The 24,579-nt window shown below is 45.8% G+C and overlaps 1 protein-coding gene across 1 annotated transcript; it reads left to right on the top strand.

Moving 5' to 3' along the window:
• The first annotated feature begins 1,037 nt into the window (after positions 1 to 1,037).
• NAT8L (N-acetyltransferase 8 like) lies at positions 1,038 to 19,828 on the top strand. Its single transcript, XM_015820441.1, has 3 exons — positions 1,038 to 1,117; positions 1,770 to 1,966; positions 19,461 to 19,828. Exons 1-3 carry the CDS (start codon positions 1,038 to 1,040, stop codon positions 19,826 to 19,828), a joined length of 645 nt encoding a protein of 214 aa, XP_015675927.1.
• The last annotated feature ends 4,751 nt before the right edge of the window (positions 19,829 to 24,579 follow it).

The following is a 24,579-nucleotide window of genomic DNA, read 5'->3' on the forward strand; positions in this document are numbered from 1 at the left end:
GCCGCGGGAACTGCCATGCAACCACACTCTCAACAACCTTCGCCGTAAAGCGAAGGTTGGAGACCGGGCGATAATTGGCCAACTCGTCTGGATCCAGGGAAGGCTTCTTGAGGAGGGGCCTCACCACGGCTTCCTTTAGGGTTGCCGGGAAGACACCCTCCTGCAAAGAGGCGTTAACGATTCCCTGGAACCAGGCTCGCTGAAACAACCAGGTCTTGAGGGCGCGGCGGAAGGAGGGGAGATCCGGAATCACCCGGATCTCTGGGGGCAGCTCGTTCCAGAGGGTGGGTGCTCCGACAGAGAAGGCTCTCCCCCTGGGGGTCGCCAGCCGACACTGTCTGAGGAGGGCCTCTCTGTGGGAGCGTATCGGCCGGTGGGAGGTAATCTGTGGCAGAAGGCGGTCTCGGAGGTAACCAGGTCCAATGCCATGGCGCGCTTTGAAGATGATAATCAACACCTTGAAGCGCACTTGGAAGGCCACAGGCAGCCAGTGCAGCTCGCGCAGCAGTGGCGTTACATGGGAGCGACGAGTCGCTCCCATCACCGCCCGCGCGGCCGCATTCTGGACTAACTGGAGCCTCCGAGTGCTCCTCAAGGGAAGCCCCATGTAGAGAGCATTACAGTAGTCCAGGCGGGAGGTGACAAGATCAATGAGGCCGGCTTCTTGTATTAAAGATTTTGATGGTCCCAGTAAAGTAGTGCAGACCAGATACCAAAAAACAGAATTAAATATGTCGCGTGTTAATTTGAATTTTGTCACGGTTCTATTTTGGATGACGTTAAGCTTCATTTGATAACGGAGAGAGCTGTCAGTTCCCTCAGTTTCCTCCATGGCAGAGGCCCCCAACCTTTGGGGTACCAGGGACCGGTTACATGGAGAGAGGTTTTTCCATGGACCGGAGGGGGGACGTGGTTTTGTGTGCTAACTGCATCCCATGGATGGATGGAACTTCACTTGTTTGTGTGGACCAGTTGCTGGCATGCCGCGGCCCGGTACTGGTCCACAGAGTAGGGGTTGGGGACCCCTGCTCTATGGCATGGGCCACCACCAACACACTTTAGTAGTTGACAATGCAGAAATCTCAATAAACATCTTACTGGAGTGCGTGAAGGGCAGGTAGGTCTCTGAGCACAGATCAGATCAAGAATAGTCATTTTTCACTGCTGTCTGCAGACATTGAAATATTTGGTTCTTTTAAAAAAAGAGAATTCAGATCTTAATATGGGCAATCTTCCATTTACAAACCCAACTGAGCCCAAAATTTCTGTTGTTCAGTGAGACATTTGTTAAGTGAAGTTTGCTCGATTTTATGACCCTTTCTTGCTGTAGTTGTTAAGTGAATCACTGCAGTTGTTAAGATAGTAACACAGTTGTTAAGTGAATCTGGCTTGACTTTGCTTGTCAGAAGGTCGCAAAAGGGCATCATGTGACCCCCTGGGACGCTGCGACCGTCGTAAATGTGAGCCGGTTGCCTAGCGTCCGAATTTTGATCACGTGACCGTGGGGATGCTGCAACGGTCGTTAAATGAGAAAACGGTCATAAGTCACTTTGGAACTTGAGTGGTCACTAAACGAACTGCTGTAAGAGGAGGACTAACCTGCATATTTATTATAGAAAATCCTTTTATTGGCCAAAGAAAGACAGAAAGGAATACGGATGGTGTCACGTAAGCAACCTTCATGCAGTGGGTACGAATCAAGTTAACGGGTGTGTGGCTTTGAGGTCTGTGTTCCAAAATTGACGCTGCTGCCTTCTCTCTTCTGACAGGTGTCGTTTATTTCTCTCCCTTGTCTCCCTAGTAATATGCTTTGTTGTGACCAAGTCCTTGCTGGTGACCTGCTGCTTGCCCGTCTTTCTGATGGGCCTGAGGTACTACTTCAGTAGGAAAGTTATCCTCAACTATCTCGAATGCGCCCTGAATACGGACATGTCTGACATTGAGCAATATTACATGAAATCCCCAGGTGAGTGACAAGACCCCTGAAGGGGCTGACCAGCCACCCCATAAGCGGTGAATAATGTAACATCTGCCCTTGTAGTCCTCCTGACAAGCAGAGAACAGGAGGGTCCGTCGTGTCTCCAGAATATTGGGCTTATTGGCTTCCTGGGCAAATCTTTACATGTAAACAATGGAAAAATATTCTGCCGTTTTTTAAACGCTGGTACTCGAGTTTACATGCAAGCATTGAGAGTTGCATCTTAGCAAATTTCCTTGGTTTCCACTTTCACTGTATTAAACGTGTAATGCTACAGGCGATCCAGCTGTAAAAATCTCCTGTAGATCTTAAGTATTGTAACAAAAAGAAAAAAGAAATCTGGGTAAAGATTTAGAGATTGTATTATTGGAGATATTGGGTACCTATTCAAAAAAAAAATTGAACCAATCGGTTTTGTACATATTTCAAAAACCGTACGAATTCAGGATATGTGGAATATGCATTTGTAAAGTGGAAAGGAAAGTCTTGCTCCAACTGAGTTCAATCCCTGGTAATTACATGGGCACTACGTAGCTATCTTGGCAAGATGTGGTCGGCCATTGAGGAGGGTCCGTGCCTTCTTTTGAGATCTTTTATTCAACCCCGGATGAACCTTGAACTTTGGGTTGACCCCTGCCCAAGCCTCAACCTTGCCTGGCCAGACTCAGAAATTCCTCTATGACCAGCATGGATAAATTTGTACAACAGATCTGTCACTCTAATTTATTGAGAGGGGTGTGTTTGTGTGGTTTGTGTGTGTGTGTTTTAAAATACCTTGTCAAAATAGAGCACTTGGTACTTATATTTATATATTTATTTGATTTTTATCCCACCTTTATTATTTTATAAGTAACTCAGGGTGGCAAACATACCAATATTCCTTCCTCTTCATGTTTTCCCCACAACGACAACTCTGTGAGGTAGGCTTGGGCTGAGAGAGCATGACTGCCCCAGAGTCACCCAGCATGGCTTTCATGGCTAAGGCGGGACTAGAACTCACAATCTCCTGGTTTCTCGGCCAGCAACTTAACTATGATACTGTATTTTGCTCTGACTCAGAGAAAAAAAAATACAGTAAAATTTTTCTGTATGATCTGTCTGCATATATATATATAGTGCCCCTGCAGTCCATTGGTGAAGTGTTTTGTGTACCCCCAAAGTGTTCTTCTAATCTTGTCTGTATAGGGTTTCTCTCTTTTAAAAAAAAAAGTGGTGTAAGTATTGTCTTTCATCTTGAAATCTAGGAATATTGTTCAAGTGATTTGTGAGCCAAGATATAAGTTCAATCTATCTGAATGGAGACTGAACCGTGTCTTTCCATCTGGCAGAAGGCTGCCCCAGTTTATGATATGTGAGTTTCATCATCACTATTCGGGTACCTGAAAGAATGTCTGAAGGGAGGAAAGGCGTATCCCCCGAGACTGGCACTGATTTGCTGACCGTGTCTATCAATGTCCGTGTCATGGTTCCGACAGATGAAACTCTTTAAAAGAACTTCGAGGCATTGTTTACCTTAAAGAATCTTTTATTTGAAAAACAAAGTATCAGCACTACATAGTTAAAGCCAAAAACTGAATTCCCCTCCCCCCCCACAAAGTAGCAAAGCACAATTCCCTCCTCCAATTAACAGTCATAAATCACATTCCCCAATTAGCTTGAAGTGTGGGCTTCCTCCCCAGCTTTCCAGCCCACCAAATCCTTATCAGCTCTGGGCTCAATAACCTTGGGTTCCCATGGCTGAGTTATTGTTGTTATGTCTAACTGGACTCTCATCCACATCCCCCCTCCCAGCATCATCTAACTCTAAAAGCGAAAGAGAAAAGATGGCTACATTTCCATCTGTTGTCAAAGCAAGAACAGCCGATGTTAGCAGCGTTGACAGTCGGGTGAGGAAAGGGTTGATCCTTAAAATGCAATTCCTTGTCCCACAGGATCCCTTCCCCAGCAGAAGGAGCGGAGAGGGCTGCTCTCTGGCAGAGTGTGGCCAAACCTCAGTTGTGCCTGAGGGAGCTTCCAGGTCTCTTCAGAGCAGGTGTTAGTAAGAAAAAAGGGTCTTAGTAAAAGTGTGTTGCACACTTACAGAACCGACAATCCTCCTGAATTAGTGGGACGTCCCCGTTATTCTAGTTTCAAGCATCTTTTCCCTTCTCTCCGTGAGCTTGAAGAAAGAATAGCACTTCAGCTCTCTGCCGTTTGGGGGGCTTTGACATCAGAGCAGGTTATCTCAAGGTGGGGGGGGGGATTTCAACGTTGCCCTTTAAAGTTTTCGGAGTGTGGATGTTTGTCTTGATTTAGACACATTGAAAATCCGGAGTCCCTTCAGCAGAACCTGAAGGAGGACCGAATGTGGTGGATGCAGGCTGGCGCGCTCCTGCCTGAACGGGGATTACGATGAGGCCTTGCTTGCTGCTGACTTTCGGGAACACAGTAAAAGGTTTTTTTTTAAAAAAAACAACATGCCTTTACAAGATTCCTTGAAACATTTTTGCTTAATGTGGTAGTGGTGAAAGAGGAGGAAATAACTTCAAGTAAACACATAAAGCAATTTAAAAACATATTATGTTCATTGCTAACTAGGAAATAAATCCTATCAGAAGTGAAATTCCAGCTTTCGCTGCCCATGTAGTCCGTTTCTCCAGAAAATACATAACGGTCCCATGGAGCCTTCAGACAAATAGAAAGATGACGTTCCGATTTATATTGAATCTCTGGTTCTTTATGTTGAGATCCATAGGTGGGACATTTCATATTTGAAATTTGTTTGTATATCCCCTGCGTAGATTGACCACAATGGTTGAGAGAAATCAGTCGAATTTACCCTGTTTTGCGGGGTCTGGATCTTTTATGCCAATTACTGGATGTTTCTTACTTGTTGCTTAGCTGATCAGGTGTTCATAGGCTTTTGGGACCCTCTTCTGTTCCCTCTCTTAATATGCTTGTGTAATTTGCTTTGCTGGTTCAGAAAAAAATATTTCTACATTCCAGCCTATTGGAAAGCTTTGATTGATCCATATAAGGAATATATTTGAAAGCGGGAGACCTCTGTTCAGGTTGTGAAGGTTTACAAATATAAGATGGTTATGCCTGTGTAATTCCAAACTCTTGTGTTAGCTAGCAATAACAATCAGCTTTTAATCCAGTCAGTTCCAGAGCGGTTGCTTGTAAAAAAGGGAAAATAGAACATATTTCAGATATTTTGGGCAACTTCAGGGAAGTTTTTCTAAAGATTTCTATAAACGGCATCTTATTTCAAGAAAACCTTTGTAATCAGAACTTCCAGTATTACAGGTAGTCCTCAAATTACAACAGTTCATTTAGTGACCGTTCAAAGTCACAACGGCACTGGAAAAAGTGGCTTATGACCGTTTTTCACACGACCGCTACGGCACCCCCAGGGTCACGGGATCAAAATTCAGGCGCTCGACAACCGGCTCAAGTTTCTGACGGTCACAGCGTCACGGTGGGTCACGTGGTGCCCTTTCGTCACCTTCCGATAAGCAAAGTGATTCAGTTAACAACTAGGTCAATAAAGGCTGTAAAGTGGGGCAAAACTCTGTGTAGTTTCAGAGAGTTCCCAGGCTTTGCCCCTCGGGGGGGGGTTTGAACGTCCCGGGAAAACACCGACTGTCCTTCTGAAATGCGTCCGGAGGCTTTGCCAAAGGACGCAGGAAGTGCCGGAGAAGAGAATAAACAGGATGACCTTGAAAAGCAAAACGGAGGTTTGCTGCCTTGGGAAACGGACTGAGTGGCCGGAGAGCCCAGGGCCTTTGCAGGACATGGAGAAGGGTGGCTTCCCCCCCCCGCGCCCCCTACACCCCCTTTGTCAGCGGCAAACTTGGAACTCCTTGCAAAGTTAATTTCTGGTCCACTGAGGTCGGTTGTTCTTTCACAGCACTGCAATTAGAGTAGGAGCAGCAGAAGAGAAGGAACAAGTCCTCATTCATAGCACAATGCTTCACACACACACACACACACACACACACACACAGAGTTCACGCTGGCCCTCTTCCACAGAGAGTGGGTGAGGGGGAAAAAAAGAGGAAAAAATATGAAAGGAAGCCCTGGAGCGACAGGGCCCAAAACTGGAAGCCGATGGGTGCAGCTCCACGCCTTGTTGTCCGTGTGCATCTGGGACGCGAAAGGGGTGAGTTTTGGGGTACTGCTGCGATTCAGGGCCTGCCGGCTTGCAGATTTTGATCTGGAGCGGACAGACTCCCATCAAGGAGAATTTCCCCTGAAAACCAAAAGCATTTGACAGCCTTCTAGTGCTCCGTGAACATATTGTGTGTGCCAAGTTTTATGAAGCTGAGATTTTAGTAGCCCTGAAATGTTGAGCAAAAATATTTTGTAGTTAGTCATTCCCGAAGCCACATATTTAAGTGAGAGGATGGCTGGGAAACATAATCCAAGGTGTGAAATTTTAATTATGAAGCTACTTAGGGTGATACCGTGAGAGCCCTCACGTGGGAGGCACTGAGGCAAATGTACCTGTACAATTGAGCGACACCTGGGTGGGATGAAGCCTAACCTTGCACATTTCTGGGACCCATGGAGCCTCCCTGGTTCTTCCCCTCAGTTTTGTGTAGCAAAGGGAGCGTTGAGTCATTATTTGGTTCCTTAAATTGATTTAGGGAGAGCGACAAATTGAAGCTAAGCCTGAAGTGTGACTTGTTGGTTGCTGGACTAAAGGGAAGAAGCGTGTCTTCTTTCTAAGACGGGGCTGGGGAGCCTGCACCACACACACACACACACACACAGAGAGAGAGAAAGAGAGAGAGAGAGAGAGATGTTGGCGTCTCCCTCATTGTGGGCCGTGTGGGCAGTTTGCTGAGCGTCACACAGGGCCCAAAGCAGCCGGTCTTTAAGCAGATCTCTTGCCATGCAAGGCACAGTTTACTTACAAAGCAATGCAGATGTGAATGAGCTTAGGGGGGGGGGGAGGCTGGAGAAATGTCTAGGTGGAATTGTGGCCGTCTCACAATCCCTTGGCACACAGACACACAAACCCTCCCTTCCTCTCTGCGTGGAGGACTGAGCCGTGTGTTGCTCTCCTGAGCGTGCTGAATTCGGCTGCTGCAGACTTTGCTGACTTTTAATGAGTAGGTGTAGGTTGTTTTCAACAAATTATCAGACACTTCGATTACTATTTTAAAAATGCAACTTAAGACAACTGGGTCTGAACAGGCATTTTTGTGCTCAACAAAAAGCGTTGAGAAGTTGATAACTATCTTCAAGCGAACCCAGAGATTTTGCAAAGGGGGGGGGAAGAAAGAAACGTTAGGTGTGATGGGGGGAGAGTTAAAAATGGAAAGTGTGGGGGTCTGGGAGGGTTCCTCGCAAATCTTGAGAACGAGGCGGGATGTCTGCACAACAGAAGCCTCTTTGGGAGGGCCTGGAGCCTCACGGTGCCACCTAACACAATGCAAGCCCAGAGAAGTGGGAGTGATGACAGAAGAAGAGATAGGGGAGTGGGTGAGCAGAGGCAGGGGGGAGAGGCTGAGGTTGATGGCAGGAATGAGAAATCAACTCCCAGGAAAGGAGCAGAAACAGAAACCGAGAGAGCATAAATAGATGGAAGGGAGAGTAGAGGAAGGAAGGAAGGAAGGAAGGAAGGAAGGAAGGAAGGAAGGAAGGAAGGAAGGAAGGAAGGAAAAAGAACAAATGGGGGAAGTGCAGAAAAGAGGAAAAGCAGGGAGAGGAAGACATGAAACAGCAAGAAAAGCAAAAATGAGACCTCGAATAGAGTGACAGGTAAAGGTGAAAGAGAAATAAGTAAGGCTGGGCTCTTAATTCTAAAAAAAAATATCCTCTTTTGATGGGCCTTGGAGAGTTAATTCTGTTTCTGCTGCTGATCAGCTCTGCCAGGGGTCTCCAACCTTAGCAAGGTTATGGCATGCTGTCTGGGGAATTCTGGGAGTTGAAGTCCATGAGTCATAAAAGAGCCAAGGTTGCCTACCCCTGGCCTAAGCTGTCAACGGCTTGGGGACACCTTCTGCCTCACAGTTTTAATCGGGAAGGGTTGGTCTGAGACCCACAGCGCCATTGAAGCGGTCCTAGGCAATGGCCCCTTGTGTGTGGGAAGGCCGTCGCCCTTGGCCTTTCAGAGGGCTTCTTCTCCTTTGAAACCAAACAGTTGTTGGTTGGTGCTAAAAATGGCACTTCAGCTTTAGAAGACCTGGTCTTCTCCACTCTTTACTGCTTCTCCTTCTAAGTACCTCAAAAACCACCTCTCTGTTCCTCCTCCTCCTCCTCCTCCTCCTCCTCCTCCTCCTCCTTCTTCTTCTTCCAGGAAGAGAAGGGTGGATTTCTCCCCTTAGCTCCCTCTCCACGGAGGTTGGGGTGTCTTCTGCCCCCTCCCCACTCCTTCCCTTTCGGCTTCTTCTGTGGAACAGGGCAGGGCTCCCGCCATGTCAGAACGTTCTCCTTCAGGCGATGCCCTCACTTCCTTCCTGCCTCTTGGGGGGATGGAGAGGCAGCAGGGAGGCCGTCTCCCTTCCCTTCTCTCCCCCTCTCCCTCACTCCCAGGCCCCTCTTCCTCACCATCTCAGGTGGCAGCAGAACTTTCCTGGGTGGCGTGGGTTCGCTGGGTGGCACACAAAGGGCGAAGGAGGGCTGTGCCTGCAGATAATTTATTGCCTCCCAGAAATGCTCCATTTTCTATTCAGCTGCACTTTCTTCACTGCTCAAAGACTGGAGGCGGAGGCTTAAAACCACGGCTGAGCCCAGAATTTCCATTGCTGAGTGAGAGAACTGTTAAGTGAATATTGTTCCATTTTGTGACCTTCTTTGCCACAGTTGTTAACTGAATCACTGCATTCGTTAAGTTTGTCACACCGTTGTTTAGTGAATCCGGCTTCCCCCTTTGACTTTGATGGTCAGAAGGTCGAAAAAGGGAGGGGATCACATGATCCCAGGGACTCTGCAACCGTCATAAATACGAGCCACTTGCCAAGCGTCTGAATTCTGATCAGGTGACCCGTGGGGATGCTGCAACGGTCGTAAGTGTGAGAAATGGTCAAAGGGGACCTTTTTCAATGCCACTGTAAGGTGGAACAGTCACCCAATGAACTGTTGTAAGTCGGGGACCACCTGCACTACGATGGGAGATCCATCCCACGGGATGCCAATAAGCCAGAAGAGAGAGACCCTGCCGATCAGCCGTTTGGGAGCCCCAAAGACCAAGGCTCCCCTTTACTCGGTAGTAGCCGGGTTCCTTGCAGGACAGACGGAGAGCAGGAGGGCCTTTGTCCTTGGCCAAAGGATGAATGGCTGTGAAGGAAGGGCAGAAGCTTATTACAAAGTTCATAGCTCGAAGCCAGTGGTGGGATTCAGCCGGTTCGCACCAGTTCGGCAGAACCGGTAGCTAAATTTTGCTGAGTTCAAAGAACCGGCTGAATGCACGCTGCTTCTGGAAGTCCATTCTAGGCCTGGGAGGCCTGGAGGAGGCCTCCCAGGCTTAGAACGGCCTGCCGGAAGTGCATGGATGCCACTTCTGGAAATCTGTTCTAGGCCTTGGAGACCCAGGCCTGCATCCACTAAGAGAACCGGTTGTTTAGGTATTTGAATCCCACCACTGCTCAAAGCCTATTCTCTGGCTGGACATCCTGACCCGAAGGCCCTTTTGTGACGATGCGCTGAACTCCTCTGGAGAACAATGGGCGACCGAGAGCAGCCGCCCTTCGGCGAGGCGTGTTCAAAGGGAGGTTCACAGGCGACAAAACAGGAGTTCACCCAACAATCTTCTCGGTCTTTAGCTGTGCTTGTCCCAGATTCAGGAAAGGCCCAGAACTGAACTTCGGAATGAAAACCTCTGCCAAAATGGATCCCAAAAGGATCGCTGTGTTGATCCAGGCTTTTAAGTTTAAAAACTCTATGTTTGTTAAGACTGCTTGGTGATCATTGGCCACTCCGATGAAAAGTTGTTTTTCTCTCTGGTGAACTTTATATTTATTTTGGTTTATTTAAGTGACTAATTTAGCTAATCCTCGCCATGAATTTTCCCCAGACTACGACTCAATTTGCAATGCAAAAACCAAATGAAATGCTTTTGAGGCTTGATTTAAAACAAAAGCAAAAACAGCTAACAGCAATAAAAAGAAACCTGCCCGTGGTTAGATAACTGCTTTCTGACTGCTGCCAAAAGACTGGATGGGGCTGTCAGTTCTATTCAAGGAGAAAGAAGCATGATTGGCAAAAACAGTTTCTCCTCTGGGAGCTCCTTCAGAGGCCGGGAAAATGGACCAACCTCTCAGTCTGAGGCTACCTAGAATTTAATATAGACTTTCACATAGGTTTAAAAAAAACAAGGCTACAAATACAGCTTCACGTGGGCGAGAAAACTAACCTTCATCTAAATCAGTGGTTCTCAACCTGTGGGTCGGGACCCCATTTGGGGTCGATCGACCATTTCATGGGGGTCGCCAAGCAAGGCTGTCCGCCATTTTTTTTGTCTGCCATTTTTTTGTCCGCCATTTTTTTCCCCTTTTCCGGCGGGTGCCTTACCTCCCTTGGGCTGGGCCAGCTGGTGGTCGGCCTGCTCCGTCTCTGCCGCTTGCCAGCTACGCCTCGGCCGGCACAGGGGGCGGAACCACGCATGCGCGGCGCTCCCAGGCAGGGAAAGTCCTCGACTTACGACCGGTTGGGTAGTCCTCGACTTACGACCAGTTTAGTCCTCGACTTACGACCGGTTTAGTCCTTGACTTACGACCGGTTTAGTCCTCGACTTACGACCGGTTGGGGTCGCGGCATTAAAAAGGTTGAGAACCACTGATCTAAATGTTAACCTGTGGTGTGATGCCACTAATTTATTATTTTTTTAAAATCTTCCTGTGGTTTTAGACTGCATTAACTGAAGCAGTTCAGACCATGTGAACTGATAGGGATAGTCCTCAATTTACAACCATTCCTTTAATGATCATTCAAAGATGTGATGGTGCTCAAAAAAGTAACTTTAGGACCGGTTTTCCCACTTATGACCATTGTGGCTCCCTCACGGTGATGAGAGGTCAATATCAGCCATGAGTTCATGATGGTTGCAGAGTCCTGGGTCTCCTCTGTTGACCTTCCCAGGGGACTTTTGACCAAGCCAGTGGGGAAAAGTCAGTCTGTGTTCTGCTCTAAGGCTGGACTCAGAGGTGGGACAACGTGTCCTGGGCAAGTTGGCAAGTTGTCTGAAATCTTCTCCATGATCTTTTGCACCACGGAATGATTTGCGTCCAATTGTTTGGTGATCTTTTTACATTTCTTTCCAAACTCAGGGACATCTTTCATCTTTCTGAAGGCCTCAAACAGCTCCTTTGGTCTAGGTCTGGTGATACCCCACACTTCAACAATAAAGCGCAAAACACACTAAATGTCACACTAAATTTCAGTTGAACAGGTTCCTCCCAGCTCTGTCTAATGATGGGCTTTAATCAATTTTTTTTTTTCATTTTCATTTCATTTCATTCCCCTCCGATCTGTTGCGCCCAGTTTCAATTTTAGGCCTTTCAGATCGTGATACATGTAGGAATGGTGCTTACTTTTTCCACGTGAAATTGCCTGCAAATAATTAATCAGATGATCGAGTTGGTCAGTTTCTAAATCTTCACAAAGATTGGAATGCACTACATTTAAAAATATATTGAAATATCTTCCCAATACCAAACTTTTCTCTGGACGTTTCCTAGAATAGAAGATGTTAAATCAAGGGTGATTCTGAGATCAAAGTCCCAGGAGCTTCTAATATTAAACTCTGTAATAAGACTAAAGTAAATTATATGAAGTAAATGCATAAATACTGTTCTTAATCATATTTGGATATCTTGGGATATGCGATAACTTTATAAATCTTTATCAATCCCCCTATTAATGTAGCCATCTCTCAGATGTTTATAGTTTTCTCAATTCTTCCAAGTATATCTTTGAAATGGTTTCTTGTTTCTCTTAAGCAATGCTGTATATTCCTGTATGATTTTTATAAATGCATTTATTATCCAAGAGGAAATTTCACTTTGAATTTCCTAGCATGTATTTTTAAAGACAAACAGGCATTTTACAATATTAATCAAACCAGGAAACTGGTGTTGCAGAGAGAATAAATGATCCTAATTGTTGACTGAGCATGGATTGACTTTCTTCTTAAACTGATAAGTGCTCAGAATATTAAGTAGGTGGTTTCCTGCTACAGCAGGTTATCCTATAATCATGTTGATCCCCAAAAAGGAATTTAATCAATGTTTGGTGCTGCAAGACCACCCAGTTTGATATACTTCTGTGGCCCTTTGACTTGGCTGACCCTCAATTTTAATCTTTCGCTGTTTATTTGCAAGCAGAACAGGGGGCTGATTTGGGGTGTGGAACACATTATTTTAATCCATGTAATATTGGCGCATTTTAATCACCTACAGACTGGTGTCATAAACCAATATTGAGTTTTAAGGCTTGCAAGAAACCATTTACTTTCACTGTTTGTGGGTAAATTAGTTCTAGCCACTGACTGTCCTCCCCACATTTTGGGGGGTCTGATTCATTCCACTGTAGGGCACAAATAGCGTTCTATGTGTCACATGCCTCAGTTATGTACCTGTTGTTGCCTGGACGCTGTGCATTAATTGCATCAGATTGGTTGCGTAGAGAGACTTTCTTTATTTGCAGAGGTCATTAGCCCTGGTGGATGAGACAATAACCCCAGCAGCTCTGGTAGTGGCTCCCCCCTACCCAGGCCATTGACCTCTGCCTAGCTCTGCCGCCATAACGGTCTCCGGTTCATGGACCCTTCAGGATAACTGGCAAGTATGAAGGCTTCTCCTGCAAACCACTGGAGCCTCCGCCAGCTCTCCTTTGGTGAGTGCATTGTGCTGTTGTGTGTTGTGTTAATGGAGCGATAGTGGGAGGCTTGACAGGAGGACGGATTTGAAGTGACAGGGCAGTTCCAAGGGGAGGTGGGCGTCAGGCTGGAGTTGGGTCTAGAAGAAGGAGGAGGAGGAGGAGGAGGAGAGAGGTGGGACAGAGGCCGGGTGCTGGGGCAGTGGCGATTGAAATTTGGGGTATGCTTTTTCGAATATGTACAGATTAATATGTTCTTGCTTTTTTCAGGCTCAGAAAAAATTAACAACAAGGCCTTCAGGTGCCGGAGATGAGGAGCAAGGTAGGCCGGTGTAAATGAATGTTGTTGGTGGAGGGAATCTTACATCAACTGATATAGGGATGGTATCCCTGGATATTGTCCAGCATCCCTTTGGGTGGGAAGAACATGCAGCCAGAGCAGGAGAAGATCTTAGTTCTCCTTCCTTCCTTCCTTCCTTCCTTCCTTCCTTCCTTCCTTCCTTCCTTCTTTATTGAGATTTATGCTGGACTGCACAATCCAGAGGCCCATATTTTTAAGCATCCAAGGCGAGGTAGAATCCAGCTAGTATTTTTGATGTTTCATCCTGGCGCCAGGGATTTGGGGTGATGGGGTTACCTGAAGTCCCCCCCTCCATTTTGAGAAAGAAGCCTTGCTTCTCATAGTTACAGCAGTGACCCCAAAAGCTCCTCCTGGATCACAGAAACACTATTAAGAAAGCCTTATGGGGAGAGAGTATTCTTCCATCCTCATTTTGTAAGTGCGACCAGACTTGCAAAATACTTAAATGTCACATACAATTCTTAAAGCAATATTTCTCAAATTCTTGAGAATTTTAAGATGGGTGGACTTCAAGACTGGGGAATTCTGGGAATTGAAGTCCACCCATCTTAAAACTGCCATGTTTGGCGCACACTGCCTTAAAATGTCACGTGAACAAAACTTACTTTGGTTGAGTAAAGTTATGCTATCAATTCCCTAAAAACTGGACTAAGAGCAGCATAGTGCAGTTTTTGTATAAAAGCCAAAAGGACTTTACAAATTGTTTTCTACAACAAACACGAGCTTAGAAGTTGGAATAAGAATAAAAAATGTGAAAGAAACGTTCAGAAAAATGTATTTCGACATGGCAGCAACGACAATATTGTGGCTTTCCCTTTCTTAATTTCCACAGAAACAGGAGTCTCAAGAAGCGATGTGACAGTCTTCATGCCGGTGGTGGGACAGGAATACCTGCAAAAAACGTCGTTGCTTACAGGAAATGTCCAGAACGTTTATCGGAAGGCGGGACTTGCTCCCTTCAGAGGGCCATCTCTGTCAGCCAAAAGGCAATGCACGCATGCACCATCTGCCTCTGGGGTCTTCCCCAAAGGGCAGCCACTTCAGTATTTTTGAAGTTCTTCTAATTGGCTTCCCTTTTGTACTGCAAAAATAAATGAAGTTTGTGGGGGTTTTTCCTAATGCTCCAGGCGGTGTCTGTGTTTTGTCCTGCACCCTGTTTATTGTCCCAAGTCCCCAGCAGTGGTGTGGTTGGCCTTGTCCAGCCTGGGGGGGGGGATTCATCATTTTCTGTTTGAACCCCAATAAATGGGTTGTCAGCACCTGCAGCAAAATCCTTCAGCTTCCCTACACACACACACACGTTGCCCATAACCCTAAGCAGGATCCAGGACCGTTGGATCCAAGAGAGATGCAATCAATCTGCCTTGTGGTGGATGAGCCCAGGTGAGGCCAGGTATCTTGGAAGCCTTCAGGTCTTCCCTTTATGAAGCCACAAGGGCGCAGGTAGTCTTCCGTTTTATGACCACAAGGGGCAAGAACTTCCGTTGCCAAGCAAGGTGGTCGTGGTTGTGCCTGATTTTACAACCTCTTTTGCCACAGTCGTTAAAAGAATCACCATGCTAGGTGATTCTCGTATCTGCTAAGCGAATCTGACTTCCTACCTGGATTGTGCTTGCCAGGAGGTCACAAATGGTGATCACGTTTGTCCGCGGGATGGCACCACCGTCGTAAACATGGGGCGATTGTCGAGTGCCTGAATTTTGACCGTGTAACGAAGCTCATAAGTTACTTTTTTCAGCATTGTTGTAAGTTGGAATGGTCGTTAAATGAATGGTGGTCCACTAAGTAGGAATAGAATAGGTCAGAACAGAATAGGAGTAGGAGTAGAGTAGAGTAGAGTAGAGTAAGAGTAGAAAGGGACCTTGGAAGTCTTGAATTTGGCAGATATAATTTTTTTTTGTATTTTTTTCCTTTTCCATAATTTTGCTACTGTGATCTATGGCTGGCTTTATTATTATTTTTGAAGTGTTTTTATTTTCACTTACTGATGTTTCTGATTTTCAGAAATTTCAGCTCTTTGATTTTGGTTGCGCAGATTTCCCGTCGTAAACTAAGGCCTCTTATTCTGCTGTCATCCCTGCTTCAGTCTAAAATTATTGCTGGGCAGGTAAGCAGAATCTTTCCAGGCAGCCTGGCCTGGTTGTCGTAAACCTTTCCCTGCTGGCCGCTATGAATGCAAGGGACAGTCTCTCCCGTTGATTCTGTGGTTCTGTCCACCAAGTTGGACTTCCCTCTTAGCAACCATGTGGTCAGAACTTCTCCAGGGTCTGTTTACGAGCCTTGGCCCTTCAGCATATCCAGAGATGCTCCCATCGCTGCTGTAATCAAATATGCCTCATCATACAGCTAAACCAAACCACGAGTCCCCAGCAACCTAACACAGGCCTTGTTTTGGGAGACGAAATGCACTGGCACACCAGATGCTTGGGATCCCGCAAGGGTAAGTTCCTCTTAGTGACCACACGGTCTGTTTAAATTGGACCTCACGAAGAGCAGAGTAGCCCATTGCCTCAGCTTCACAATTATTTGACGTTTCCATAAAAAAAAAACCTTCCAGTTCTTACAGCACTTTGGAAAAGGACCATCAAGTACGGCACTACTTGGTACAGTACACTCCGTTCTTGGTACGTCGTAGAGGCGGTGGTTGGATTTGACACCAAATTAGCTTTTTCTCTCTTAACCAGAAAGAGATGGAAAATCACATTCCAAATTCCGATGGATCTTTCTGTGGTTTTATTCTTTGCCATTATCTGTAGTCTAGCCGTTTGGTTGACCTCCGTCTCAAACTAAAAGCAAATTTCCTATACAGCATTTATTTTGTAATGCATTGATACATTGAATATTGAGTACACAGAATCATCAAATGCATAACACCAAAGGTTTTCAACATGTCAAAAGTATCCACACAACATTTTGATTAAGCCAACCCACTAAACTGTCAGGATAAAGTTACAGGCCAGCAAGTACACAAATGAGCTGTACTTGCAGAGAATGGCGGATTTGGCGGGTGATGCCAAGCTAGCTGCATCAGGCAGCTCTGTTTTCTGCACCGGTCACTTTGCCTTCTCGTGATCAAGGGTCCCAGGCTGCCATGAAAAACAAGGCCAGGATGACCTGCGTGGAGCTGGTCTGTTCTGGGGGAATCATGGATATCCCCACATGTGCTTTGGTAGGGAGCCAAGGCTCTCCGGACCCACCTTAGAACATTCTTGAAGGAATTCCTCTGAAGTAGACCTTCAGCTGAGAAGTCGCGTGCACAAAAAGGCCGGTTTCATTGATGTACCTGCCATGGGTCTAGGACAACCCGCCGTGCGGCAACTACGTTACACTAACACCGAAGAAATGGTGGAACAGAATCATTATAAAGAAAAGATGCCAAAGGAGGGACAAAACGTGAATGACAAAAATTGAAACAATTTTAAAAATTATTTTAAATAATTGAATTGTTGAATTATCCTGTTGGCCACAGTGAGTTGGCTGTGGCAAGTTGTCCTATTCCGGCCTCGTCACAACTATCATTGAACCCTTGGCCACTTAATATTCCTTGAGTCTTGGTGAGTCTTCGGCCTCTCTTGCTAATGAAAACTATGGCCACAAGGCATCAGCGCGGTCTGAATCTACTCGGAAAGGGCCCAGTCGTTGTTAATCTCAGAAAGGCAACTTCTTCTGGGAACGGAGATTCCTCCGGTGACGATCTCCATTATAGGATCCTCCTTCAACTAATTAATACAAACTAGTTTCTTGGGATCAAAGGTGGACATATAGATAGCATCAATATTTTTCCAGGAATGGATCTCTAGACCAACCCTTCCATTCAACAAATGTGCCACTGGCTACTCCTGATGGAGTAACAAGGGAGGACAAAGATGTGGTGGGTCTAGGGCAGTGGGCGATTTTGGGTGGCAGGCTAGGAACCAGGAGAGAACAATAAAATGCAAGGTGCAGGAAGGGTGAGAGACCAATATAACACAGATTCACAGATTCATTTTGCAAGTATCTCTTAAGGGTGGGAACTGTTGTCTATGGAAGTCCAGGCCGAAAGGTCAGTTCATGAACACAAGCCTGTTTGTTTCACGAAGCTCTGTAATTGTCTGTAGCACCAGGAATTCTTGGAGGGCTGCCCTGCCAATGACCTAGAGAGGGAGACCAGCAGCAGCTGCTCAATGTTTATGTCCCTAGTTAGAGAAGAATGTGGGCTAGCCGAAGAGAAATACTAGGATGGCGTGCAAACTCTGAAAGGTAGTTGATCCGACCAATCTGTTGAGTGTTTATGTGGCAACAGTGTTTGGGTGGGCTGAGGTGTGATCCCAGTTCTAAAGATGGGGATTGGGGTCTTCTAAAAATACAGTGAATTTGGTCACTGTATTTTGAGACTGGCTGTGTTCACCTGACAGCAAAAACACTTCAGTTGATAAGCATAGGGCGCTATTTCCCTTCCCATTCTGAAGTACTCTTTAACCAAATGATTTATGCCTGTGTGAGTGAATGTGTGTGAGTTTTGTTGAAATTAAATTGGGAGAAGAGCAATAACTAGCCAATCGGCTCTGATTTAACTTCTAAACCATTTGAGGGAATTAAAAATTGCATCGGCCGCTTCAGAAAATATCACCAAATCTAACCTTAATTGCTAAGAGGTTCTTATTCTTTCCAATGTCATTCCATTCAGCACAATGTGGGTCTATGAGTCATAAACACACTTTGCCATCCCTAGAAGCTGTGGTGGAATCATCACACTCTACAAAGACACGAATAAGGTACAAAGACTGAACTATGAAGAAAATACCTCATTAAGTCATTAAAATCCCTGCTGAACCATGTACTTAATGGTGCCCTCGATCAAAGATGATTAAAGATGGGAGGTGTCAGTTCTGTTAAGTTTGGGATAAAATAAGGAAACCAATCGGAGGTTTTATTTCTTTCACTGCCTGCATTCTTCCTACCAGGATAGAAGATCTTCTCTTTGACTTCTCTCTCCAGATTATTGCAAGAAAGGTTTGTGGTCTCAGGAACAATCAAGAGAAATGAAGTTTAATGTACTTGCCAGATGACCCAAAGATGCTTTTTCAAGAGGCAACTGAACTTTCTTGATTTTTCCTTGAAGACGTTTCACATCTCAGAATTGAAGAAGCTTCTTGGATGAGAAGTGAAATGTCTTCAAGAAAAAACTAAGAAAGTCCAGTTGCCCCTTGAAAAAGTATCTTTGGGACCTGGATGACTGAGAATCTCCCTGGACCCATTTGCCAGATGGTGATATTAAATCAGAATGTAATCCAAGGAAATAAGTGTTTTACCTAAATACTGCTGTAAAATATGTAATACATAACGGTATATTAAAGTGCCTTTGATCTTCCAGTGATGTCACCTTATCACAAATGCTCCTTTCTATCCTTGCAGGCCAAAAGATGCTAAGAATTTCCTGTCTTTTCTCTGAAACACAGGAAGTATCTGTTTGGCACTGCTGGAAGGAGCACACACTGCATATCCATAATCCAAATTGTTAAATATTTCTTTCTCTGCTTTGCTTTGTTTCCTCGCCCTTCTCCTGCCTGTTTCTATTTTTGAATGTGGCCAGAATATGGCCATGAACCTCCAGAAGGGTGGTGATCCCATTACACAACCCCCTAAATTGTCAAGGCCCCAGTCTTTGTAGCCAAAATGGGACTGGCTGCAGATGTGCACACCTGGCCTCGGAGTTGTTTAAAAGCCGTCAGGAAAAAAATAAAGAACAGAATAATGTCTCCAACAAATTTTGTGGAGACTGGACTTGCCCATAATCATGAAAGCTAATATCAGGTTGGGAAGAGACGGAGGGCAGGGCCAAGGGCTGGCTTGTAAACCAACCTGTTGACAAGCAACACATCTCTGGATGAAGTTAAGAGGCCTCCTTCGTGGGCTGCTTCATCCAGACTTCATGAGGCCAATGATCCACCAAAGCTTTTTAAAATTGTAGGTACCAAACAATGGAGAACCGGCTTATTTTCTCTGGACAAGCTTCGGTGCTGCTCCACAGGACCGTAATAGTGGGCAAATTAAGGCAGACATTCATAAACTCCTCTTTCACAGATGGCACAGCTCACGAAACATAATTCATTTCCATTACTCAACGCTTCCAATATTTAGACAATATGCAATGAAACAGAAAATTATGTTTTGGGTGTAATGCGCGAAATTTTATAGGAAGGCATCTGACGTGATAATTTTGGACTGATTGTGGTTTCTAAGGGGAACTTGCGTTGGGAGCTTCCTCTCGTTTGATGGCGTTTAGAAAGATAATATTTATTCTCTTCCAATTCACGCTCTGCTTTGTGCCGACAGGTTCTTGCTTCTGGGTGGCCGTGCTGAATGGCAACGTGGTGGGCATCGTGGCGGCCCGAGGCAACGAGGAGGACAACACCGTGGAATTGCGCCGCATGTCTGTGGACTCTAAATACCGTGGTAAAGGGATCGCTAAAGCTCTGGGTCGCAAGGTGCTGGAGTTTGCCGTGGTCAATAACTACTCCTCCGTGGTGCTGGGGACCACGGCAGTGAAGGTGGCAGCCCACAAATTGTACGAGTCCTTAGGGTTCAAGCATGTTGGGGTGGTCGAACACTATTCTCTGCCTGGAATGACCCATTCTATTCTAGAGCAAATATTCTTCCAGCTTCGCTACCACCGCTATTGCCTGCAGCTGCGTGAAGAATGAGGGAACCTCATCTTCACGGTGGTCCTCCCCAGAACCTCCTTGCCAATGTTTTGTGGGGGTTTGTGTCATGGTTCCTTTGCCATTTCTTCATTTCATGTTCTTCATTGGCTTCGTACAAGTCCTTGTACAAGCGAAGGGCCCGTCTTCTTCTTTTCTGAAGTGCTTGTAGGGTGATGGCGGCGCTAATGCTGGAGATACGGTGGACTGCTGCCCTTGGCCTGGCCTGGGTCAGGGTCAGGATGGACACGCTCACTCTCCCAGTCTTACCCCGGTTGCCTACCTAAGCACAGAAATGTCAATGCATAACAAGGCTGCTTGTCTGACGTGTGTTATAAATAATAATGATAATAACAATTAATAATCTCCTTTTCCCCTCCCCCCAAGTATTAAAAAAGCGATACTTCATGATACAGCTCAGTGCAAAAGTTTTATGCGAATGCATTTCTCAGTATTTTATGAAGTTGTATGCATTCATGTCCTCATGATACAATGCCGGTTAATCATGCTGACAGAAAATGTGAAAATCCTGCTTGCTATAATGCATGAAGAGGAAGTATTTGCATGCATTCAAGTACACTACCAAGTAGGCGCTAATAATAATAATAATAATGATAATGCACTTTCTGGATGTACCTCCTCATGCCCAAATTCTCAAGAATATTGGTGCATCTCACACCCAGGACCTGGTCCTTGATCCTCGTTTTCTTCCTAAGCCAGCAACTACGAGCCCTGAGCCCAGTGTAACATATGTAAATTACCGAAATATCAAATATGTGAATGTAGATAGACTTTGAGGTCCCCTGCCAGATCTCTCCATCCACAGTGTTAATTTTCCTTTATTGAAGAGTTTTGTTTATTACGTTTGCTTAAACGATCCAAACTCTTCGCTTTTGTGGACTGGTTTCCCAGAGGCAAAAACGGAGACTTCTGTTTCTATGGCAACACACCTGTACGCTAATAATGTGCACCAAATCTAAACGCTTCAGAAAAAGCAATATGCAAAAGAGAGACGGATGGAGTTGCCAGTTCGGATGAAGAGGGCTAGGAAAGCAAAGATAACTATTTTAATCAGTTGCTACTTGCTAGTGGGAGAACAAATTTAGGAGAGCTGCCGTACGACGTTACTGCTGCTTTAACAATGTCACCTTTGTGAGTTGTACAGCTCCATGCAAAAAGCGAGGCAACGCAACAGAGACATGGCATGCTGTCTGTTGGAGCCCAGCACGAAAACACCCGAGGCTGCAGCTTCTTCTGCCTTGAAATACCAACCTTTATTTCAAGAAACAGCAACTTTTGCATTAATTATGTCCGAACAGAAGTCAGGCAGCTTTGGGGTTTAAAAGGCAACAGGTCAGAAAAGCTCGGAAGATTTCTGGTTGCATTTATTTGGGGAAGGGGCCTGGAGGACTCGGCTTGATAGAAGCAGCTCTCATTCAACGTTTCCTCCGGTTGATAGAAATTAGGCCACCCCACCTGGTTGGAGGGAGAAGGTCCCGGGGACGGATGGCGCTGAGGGGAGAGGAGAGTGGAAGGACTCCCACCAAGCCGGTCCTTTGGCCTGGCTGCTTGTGGGGGTCATTCTCCATTTTGACCACAGAGGACAGGAGCTGCGTCTCCATTGGTAGGGAGACTCTTTGTGTCCATTTTGGGTCTCAAAACGAGGAATGGGTGGAAAGATAGCAAAGGCCCCACTGAGGATAAAGAGGCTGCCCTGAGTTTCCCTCGCTTCAGGGCCTTGGTGAGAAGCCTGCAGCCCCTTCCCCATCACTGTGCTTCCAGCCGTAGCTCCATCCTTACCCAGGAAGGGCACCGATGATGGGAGAGGGGCTTCCTCGTTGCTCCCGTCTCAAGCGTGGGGCACCTTGGACCACGGAGGCTCTTCAGGCTGATGACCAAATAAAGGGAGAAGGGCGGGTCACAAAACCCGGTTTTCTGCTTCAATGGCGAACGCCTTCCTGCCTCAGACAGGGCCCTGAGCTATAAATGGCAAGAGCAAACTGTGTCCCAGCAATAAAACACTTGATCAGTACTAAAGACTGACCTGATGAGCAGAATGTACCTGTTGGAACCGAGTGTGTGTGTGTGTATGTTGATGTAGAATGTATTTTTTTTAAGAAAAGAAAAAATTCTATGCTGTACATTTCTCTCAAAGCTCAAATGTGTACCGTTTTGAGGGGCAAAAATGTAGGGCAGAGGTGTATAGTGTACAGAAATTGGTACGATATTTTATAGCTGTTTTTGGTGATGACATTAAACTGCCTAACCCAGATGAATATTATAAAGCGTTAGGGGGAAAAAGGGAAAGGGAAAGAACTGCTTGTGCCTTTTAATTTGTTTTTCCTTTTGTGTTACCCTTGCACTAAATGATTTCTGGAAAATTAATTGTACTGCATAGCCTAATGAATTGGACGATGAAAGGAGATGCGTGGTACATGACTCCTATGGACGACGATTGATTTTTTTTTTTATTGAGGCACTTTAAGAATGCGGACGGTTTAATGCTTGCACCGGTGGAGAATTCCCCCTTTCGTAGCTGGGTGATCCAACACCAGATTGCGAAGTCTACTCTGGAAGACCTTGACTGAACTGTATGATAACATTTTTACCATTGCACATGGGAGCAAGTTTCTGAAAATACATGGGTTTTGAAGTGTTTGTTGCTTACCTGGCTTCTGCTGAATTCATTCATGCAATTAGTTGAACGCCCCAAGGGGTCTCTTGTCCATCTAGTTCAGGGGTAGGCAACCTTGGCTCTTTTATGACTCGTGGACTTCAACTCCCAGAATCCCTGAGCCAGCCATGCTGAGGGGAAAGGGAGAGGTTTCCAAGCTGAGCCAGGCTGGCTGAGGAATTCTGGGAGTTGAAGTCCACAAGTCATGAGGGGGGCCATAGTTCCCCCATGCTGGCTCAGGAATTCTGGGAATTGAAGTCCACAAGTCATAAAAGAGCCAAGGTTGCCTACCCCTGTTCTAGTTGTATCTTCTTTCCGCTTCCTTTAAATTACAGTATATCAGAAAGGGCTGACAGAAACATCCTTCCCCTCTCTTTCTGGGCTTCTCCTGTAAGGTCTCCCCTTCCTTTGGGACCTATGAGTAACCCAACAGGAAAGAAGCATTAAATCTCTGCAGCGAATGAGTTACGGAAGATCAAACTCTGACTAATGTGTGTTAAAAAAGGAGAGGAGAACTTGAAAGAAGAATGGGGCACATTCGGTAGTGTTTTTACATAGGAATTATTATTTCTAATGGACACGGGTGGTAATAATCTGAAAGGAGAAGCTGCTGGGAAGGAATTGTGTAACATTCAAACCGTGGCTGTATCGTTAATCTAGGAATAATGGGAAACACATTTTTCAGTATAAATCTAGAAGGAACAATACTCTATTAGGTGGGGGTTTTTTTTACCTTGGAGGGGAAGAGATCCAGGGTGCAGGAAACAAAGTTTTCCATCAAATCTTCATCAATCGAAGGAACAGGCCACAGAGTGTGATGAGGTGGAGATGAGGGATTTTTACAGCATTTTGCATTTTAGAGCTGTTGAGAGGAGATGGTTTAAGTGCAGCCAATTACAATCCCCAGTGAACTATCCAGCGCAATCTGCCTATGCTTTCATCTTCAGCCTGATTTTTTTCTAAAAATAAAAATAAAAATCGGTAAATATGTTTTTGAAAAGGATGCAGCAAAGATGCCCGTATAGAGGCATATCAACTTACCAAACCCTTTTCCCCAGTTCCCGGAGAGAGACGGCACAACCCATAGCAGCTTAAATCCGGACTAGTGGTGTGATCATAATATGTGTCCTACCTCACAAGTCAATTATGCTACCTTCCGTGGGCCTGCTTCCAGCCAGCTGCACGTGGACCGAGGACCTTTATAGAGACTTCTGGCATCAGCAGCGCCACGTCTCCAAGTGGCGAGATTTTTCACGTATTACAGACACGCGTTCCTAGGGCTGACTTTATAACAGGCAGTTTTCCCCTGCAAAGGCTGCAGATATTTTTTTTTGGGGGGGATATAGACCCCTGATGCGGTACGTGACCTGGGCTGGTCTTTTAAAAAGAACTTTTTGAGGCCAGGATCCGGCCCCTAGGCCAAAGGGGAGCAGAGGCAGCTCCCCGGATAATCCCACGCTTGACTGAATGGGGCTGATTCTGGGTCTTCTCCTGGAGTCAAATATCTGGAATTCCCCCCCCCCCGCCCAATTTCTACATTGCAGGCTCTTTTGCTGCTTCGTTTCTCCAGCCACTGCTTGGAAATAATATCCCCCTCACCAAAGTGAGATGTGCCTGTTACAACAGGACAGGGCAAACGTGCTATTTATGTGGATGATTTTATGGTGGCCAGTGCGTGACCCCCCACTTTTTATAGGCTGTATAAAACCAAGGCAAAATGATCTCTCTTAAACCTGGATTTCTTTTATGAGTAAGGAAGTTTTTTCTTCTCCTCAAATGATGGCTTGGAGCAACAGGGCAAGGAGTTCCGGCATTAAAGTCTTTTATCACAGAAGGGGCTGCTAGGGAGGTGGGGGGACGGTCAGCCAAGGCGAGAGGGCGGCCCCAGTCCTTCCATCAGAGACCCACCAGGTGGGTCACAACAGGTGCGGAAAAGAGACCGAGCGTTGATCTCATGGCCGAGGCCGCCCATCTTGATTTCCTAGGGACCCCTCTGCTTTATCACGTTCACAAACACTTCATTATTTAATTAATTAATGCTTAATCTCTTCATTGATTTCTTCCTGGAATGTACAGCGTT

This window comes from Protobothrops mucrosquamatus, unplaced genomic scaffold (assembly GCF_001527695.2).
Source record: "Protobothrops mucrosquamatus isolate PMUCROS unplaced genomic scaffold, P.Mucros_1.0 scaffold1130, whole genome shotgun sequence".
Taxonomy (NCBI): Eukaryota; Metazoa; Chordata; class Lepidosauria; order Squamata; family Viperidae; genus Protobothrops; species Protobothrops mucrosquamatus.

Excerpts from the sequence above, each read along its gene's own strand:
- NAT8L (XM_015820441.1), top strand. The coding sequence starts at position 1,038 with ATGGGCCACCACCAACACACTTTAGTAGTTGACAATGCAGAAATCTCA. Across the intron at positions 1,118-1,769 it reads CTGGAGTGCGTGAAGGGCAG|GTGTCGTTTATTTCTCTCCC; the intron begins GTAGGTCTCTGA and ends CTCTTCTGACAG. Across the intron at positions 1,967-19,460 it reads ATATTACATGAAATCCCCAG|GTTCTTGCTTCTGGGTGGCC; the intron begins GTGAGTGACAAG and ends TTGTGCCGACAG.